Consider the following 6,338-nt stretch of genomic DNA (forward strand, 5'->3'; position numbering starts at 1 on the left):
AGCAACACATTTGACATACAGAACATCCTACAGCACAGCATGGTCTACAAATAAGTTCCAGGACAGCCAAAGTTACATACAAAGACTCTGTGTCAAAAGAAAAAGGAAGGGGCTGGAGAGATGGCTCAGAGGTTAAGAGCACTGATTGCTCTTCCAAAGGTCCTGTGTTCAATTCCCAGCACCCACATGATGGCTCACAACCATATGTAATGAGACCTGGTGCCCCCTTCTGGCCTGCAGACATACATGCAGGCAGAATACTGTAAACATAATAAATAAATATTTAAAAAAAGAAAAAGAAAGCCAAAAGTTACAGTCAGATCCTTGGAACTGGAGTCACAGACAGTTGTGAGCTGCCATATGGGTGCTGGAAATTGAACCTGGGTCCTCTGGAAGAGCAGCCAGTGCTCTTAACTATTGAGTTATCTTGCCAGCCCCCAAAAATGTAATTAATTACATTTTAATTAACAAAAAAATACAAATAATCCAACCAATATATGGGCAAATAAAATGGACACCTCCCAAAAACAAAGTTCAATGGTCAACAGATAAAAACAAAAGAATGTTCAGTGTCCTTGGACATCAGGGAAACACAAGTCACATTCCTTTGAGATCCCATGTCATCCAATCAACAAACAACGTGGAGTTGTGTCCTCTGGGAAGAGTACATGCTGCTCTGGAAGAGGACCTTGATTCATCAGTTCCAACGCCCACATGGCAGGCCACAACCATCTCTAACTCCAGCTCCAGGAGATCTGATGCCCTCTTCTGACTTCCACAAAAAAAGTAAAAAAGGCACACATGTGATACGCATGCATATATGCAAGAACATTCATATACATAAAGGTTTTTTAAATCTAAAAAAAATTTTTTTAGTGGGCTGGAGACATGGCTGAGGTGTTAAGAACATGCACAGCTCTTGCAAAGGACCAGAGTTCAGTTCCCAGTACCCACGTCAGGCAGTTCCCACCACCTGTAACACCAGCTCCAGGGGATCCGACGTCCTCTGCTGGTCTCCACAGGCATGGTGCTGCACTCATGTGCACACAGACACACAGACACACGCACATAACTTAAAATACTTCTTTAAAATACAAGCAAATGCTGGAGAGAGTTCAAGATAGGGCAGTGAGGAGGGGGGAACCCTTAGACCCTGGAGGAAGTATGATCTAGAGTGGCCACTATGGAAACCAGTATGGGGGTTCCTCAAAAACTAAAAGTAGAATTACCATAAAATAGAATACCACTCCTGGGCGTAAACACGCCCAACAGAGCTAAGCTGCCACACTAGAAGCATGGTTACTGCAGTATTACTCAAAGAGCCTGTAACGGAACAGCCTCTCACCACGAGAAAAGGTGGATGTGGTACAGGTGCAGTGCAGACGATTTAAAAGAGCCAGAAAGGGTGAAATTCCATCATTTGCTGGAAAAATGGGTAGATGCTGGAGAAGCAGCAAATCAAACAAAATAAGTCAGATTCATAAAAATATGTGTTCTCTCACATGTGGACCCTAAAGAGAAAGTGTGAGTATGTGTGTGTGATGGGGGTGGGCAGAACTAAGTAGGAAAAGAAATGAATCCCAGGAAACGGGAGAGAGTTATGGGGGTGAATATGGTCACAGCACACAACTGAATAAAAATGTCACTGTGAAGCCTGGTACTTTGTACACACGAATACACACTAAGAAAAATTTTGACTTTAGAGTTTCCATTTCAGGTGGAAAGATCACAGCACATGCATTCTCTCCTCAGCCACATGCACGGATGTCTCAGTCCAGACTTAACTGGTGGAAGTGCGGCTGAGAGGACAATATTCTCTTTTTCCCGTTGAGACAGTCTCACATAGGCCACACTGGTCTCGAACTCACTATATAGCCAACACTGGCCTTTTACTCCTGATCCTCCTGCCTCCACCTTCCATGTGCTAGGATTCTATGCACATCACCACACTGGCTAGAAGATGTTTTCTGTATTTAAAATTCAGATATGTAGACTAACAAAATATTTTTAAATTATTTTATAAAAAAATTTATAAATATATAAAAATTAAACTAAATTGCATTATAGGTTGAATAAAGTACCTTAATGTTTTAAAAAGTCTAGTAAGGGGAACTGGAGAGATGGCTCAGCAGTTACGAGCACTGGCTGCTCTTCAAAAGGACCTGAATTTAATTCCCAGCACCCACACAATGAATAATCATCTATAAATCCAGGTCTAGGGGATCCAAGGCCCTCTTCTGGCCTCCTCAGGGACTCGGCAAGCACATAATACACAGACATACATACAGACAAAACACCCATATACACAAAATAAAAAATAAAATCTAAAAGAAATGTAAGTAAAGTATCTAATTATCAGAGTATCCCCAGGACATTAAGTCATGAAGTCCCCACACACATACAATGAACAGAGAGAAAATAACACTGGCTTTGAGTGAATTATTCCCAACTTTCATTCTTTGCATTTTGATGACAACATCTCACAAATGTCCTATAATGTGATCATCGCATTGTATGTAAATACTTTGATCTCCCACCACCATCACACATGAGCATGCTTCATAGATTTCATAAACAACTTTTGAAATAATCTCATATAGTAAGAACAAATTATAAAACTAAAGAATTAAAAAAATAAATATACTATAGAAAATATGAAAATGCCACTTATTTACCTTATTTACTAAATGATTAGCTATAAATATCCAATTTTGCCTTGCAGTTTAAGGAGTTCCTTTTTTTGTCATATCCATTTTTTGTAGTCAAATGCTAAAACCAACACCTTCTGCACTGTGTCCAATGTCTAACTGATCGTTTATATTGTATACACTGTGTCTAAGAACCACATCTCACCTTCTGCACTGTATCCACAGTGTTTAACTGATCGTTTACATTGTGTACATCTGTGCCTAGGAACCTCATTTCCCTCATAGTTCTGATGTTCAGAGATACTGACGGCCAACATCTTCATATGTTTGAGTAATAGCGATCACGGTTCTGAAAGTCCCTGTGAGCGTATCTGGCATACGCCTTAGTATGTGGGATCCTGCCAAAAGGCTCACGGTCATTGAAACAAGACTCAAAAACGTCATCCACGGCCTTCTGGGCCTCTTCTCTGCTGATGTGCCGAACAGCCAAGATGGAAAGGACAGCTCTGTCCCGCACACAAGTCTAAGGAAACAGAGAGCATGTGGTTTTCACTTTGTGTGAAAATTTAATCATATGGTACCATTATATATTACCTACATTAAGATTCATTTCTCCAGGGCTGGAGAGATGGCTCAGCAGTTAAGAGCACTGGCTGCTCTTCCAGAGATCCTGGGTTCAATTCCCAGCAACCAGCACATGGCAGCTCATGACTGTCTGTAACTCCAGGCCCAGGGGATCTGACACCTTCACACAGACATGCAGGCAAAACACCAATGCGCACAAAATAAAAATTTTTAAATAGATTCATTTCACCTCTTGTTCTGTTTATTAATTTCTACCATTCTAAAAGTTAAAATAAAATTATTAACTATAACTCTTAAACCATGTAACATGTTAGTTCAATATAAAACTCTTTAGACATAATTAAGACCTCCATTTTCTTATTTGGGGGAATATAACCTGATGTCATCCTCTGAGGTACTAAACAATGTCTGCCAAACAATAATTTCCAATTGGCAAAAATCACAAAAAAAAAGTCTGTAAACAAGGTCCTGGCTGATTTTGCTTCATTAAATTTAAAATACACTTCAAGGGGCCAGAGATATGACTCAGTGGTTAAGACAGTTGCCTGCTGTTCTAAAGGACCTAAGTTCAGTTCCCAGCAGCCATGGTGGGTGGCTCACACACACCCGGAACTCCAGCTCTTGGGATCTGCCGCCCTCTTCTGGCTTCCACAGGCACTACACTCACGTAGACAGACACACTGGATATTCCACAGAGTCCTGGCATTGGGCTTGAAGTCCAGAGTGATAGCACCCAGGCTTTGAACTACCTTTTGTTTAAAGTCCATGATTCTTATCTGAGTTCTTCCTGAGGGAATTCCAGAGCTTTTGCAAAATGTAGTAATGAGAGAATCTGGCAAACCGTGAGGTCTCAAGGTTGACAATCGCTTAGGCAAATGGCTCCTTCAAACAACTTCAGATAAGAGGTTCCAGTACCCGGAAACTGACTTGGTGGAAGTATAATTTGAGTGACAATAAAAGAGGCTTTTGCAGCCGGGTAGTGGCGCATGCCTTTAATCCCAGCACACTGGAGGCAGAGACAGGCAGATCTCTGTGAGTTCGAGGCCAGCCTGGACTCCAGAGCAAGATCCTGGACAGGCACCAAAGCTACACAGAGAAACCGTTGGGGGGAGGGGTTGCAAAGCCACCGTCCGTCTACGGAGACTGACCCCCTGATGCTCTAGCTAAACCTGAGTTACATTCTGGAGTAACTCTTTCTTCAACTGACCCTCAAAACACAGAACACTGACAACAAGTATACATAACTAAAAATAAAATAGTCTTTTTTTAGAAAGTGAAATATTCTTCGCTTCCACACCTCTTTCATAACTTTTCAGCTGACTAGAGAAAGATTAATTTTTAATGTTTATCCCAAGGAAGCAGGAAACCATTCAGATACCCAAACCTGAAAGGTGCCTTCATTTTTAGGCAGAAAGAAAATTGAAACATAGTCTTTGCACGGGCCTCAGTTTTGCTATGAGAATAATGTACCTATTATCTTGAATTTGTTGATCCTAAAACTTACATGCTTTAAGAAATGCAACGGCCCTGCCGTTCCAATTCTCAGAGAGGTTGTAAAAGTTTATTTCCCTCTTCTCCAAACTAAAATTCAAAAAACTGGTGTCTGGCCCTCCCACAAAAGATAATTAGAAGCAGGTATGATGGCACATGCTTGTAAAATCAGTACTCAGGAGACGAAGGCTTGAGGACCAAGAAATTCAGGCCAGTTCGGCTACATGTCATACATAATTTTGAGAGTCTGTCTCAAAATTTAAAAAATTAAAACTAAAATTAAAGGCCAGGTGTGGTGACACACACACACACACACACCCCCAGCAGTGGACGCTGAGACAGGAAGATGGCCTGAGTCCAGAACAAAACCAGCAGCAGCAAGACCTGGTCTCGAAGGAGCAATAAAGAAAAGCTACACAGTGACTCAAGGCTAATCACCAACAGTCTCTGCTTTCCCGGCTTTCCTTCGGCACGGTCAGCACACTCAAGCAGGAAAGGCTTGCTCATCAAAGGACAATCAGAGATGTACAGTGAGAGCCTGTCCAAAAACAAAACAAAACAAAACAAAAAAATCCAGTCGTCAAAGGGTCAGAGACCCATGAGAGACCACAATTAAGATTCACTCCAGCCGGGCGGTGGTGGCGCATGCCTGTAATCCCAGCACTCGGGAGGCAGAGGCAGGTGGATCTCTGTGAGTTCCAGGCCAGCCTGGTCTACAGAGGGAGTTCCAGGACAGGCACCAAAGCTACAGAGAAACCCTGTCTCGAAAAATCAAAAAAAAAAAAAAAAACAAATTTACTCCTATGGGAAAATGAGAAGAGCAAGGAAAGGGAAGGTGCTCTTAACTAGGGAGGGAGAAGAGAAATGGATATAGGAATCATACTATCCATCTACCTAAAATTACCTATCGTATGTGTAAGTCTGTGTATACTGTGTATACATCTATAACTTAAACAAAATTTTCCCATCTGGGCTGACAATGCTTCCTCTCCAAGAGCCAAAGAGCATCTCACAAACCCCAACACCAAGCCTCCTTCTGAGCTGTTGGTCCAAAACAGCCTATTGCCCCTCCCTCCAGGGAGAATAAGTCCTATTGCTGAAGACACCATGGACTTCAGAACCAGGACCCAGAGGATCTGAGCTGGAACTGACCTGGAAACCTCCTCCCTGAGGTCTAACTCCCATGGTACCAGAAGGGGAAAGGAATCCTCCGAGGGAGGGAAGCAATCAATAGTCCTATCCAGCTCTAACGTCTACGAGCTAAAACAATGACCAGCCTGGCATGCTATCCCTAAGGGTGCAGTAGGACAGATGTGCCCTGGTGGTAACCAACAGCCCTCTGGTTGGACTTAAGGCTCGTTCAACAAGAGAGAAATCATGCTTGGTACTGAAAACCTATTCAACTACTCAGGGCTGGTGAAGTCATGGATCTCGGAGGATCTATAACCATGACTTTAGTACACCAGTATAATTCCTAACTACATTCTACATATATATCATATACCCATAGACAAGTATAGGCAACTACATTCTACATATATATCATATACCCATAGACGAGTATAGACAATTACGTTCTACATATATCACCCCTCCTCACAACAGACAGACTTC

General features: G+C 42.1%; 1 protein-coding gene across 6 annotated transcripts in view; it reads right to left on the reverse strand.

Annotated features, from left to right (window-relative positions):
- Positions 1-2,289: 2,289 nt before the first annotated feature.
- Positions 2,290-6,338, reverse strand: part of Atp23 (ATP23 metallopeptidase and ATP synthase assembly factor homolog) — a 25,610-nt gene continuing 21,561 nt past the window's right edge. For all 6 annotated transcript variants that reach the window (XM_036170004.1, XM_036170002.1, XM_036170006.1 and 3 more), the window contains one exon: positions 2,290-3,171. In XM_036170004.1, the coding sequence (XP_036025897.1) occupies positions 2,968-3,171 (204 nt within the window). In that variant the 3' untranslated portion in view covers positions 2,290-2,967. The remainder of the gene's footprint in view (positions 3,172-6,338) is intronic.

This window comes from Onychomys torridus, chromosome 20 (genome assembly GCF_903995425.1).
Source record: "Onychomys torridus chromosome 20, mOncTor1.1, whole genome shotgun sequence".
Lineage (NCBI taxonomy): Eukaryota > Metazoa > Chordata > Mammalia > Rodentia > Cricetidae > Onychomys > Onychomys torridus.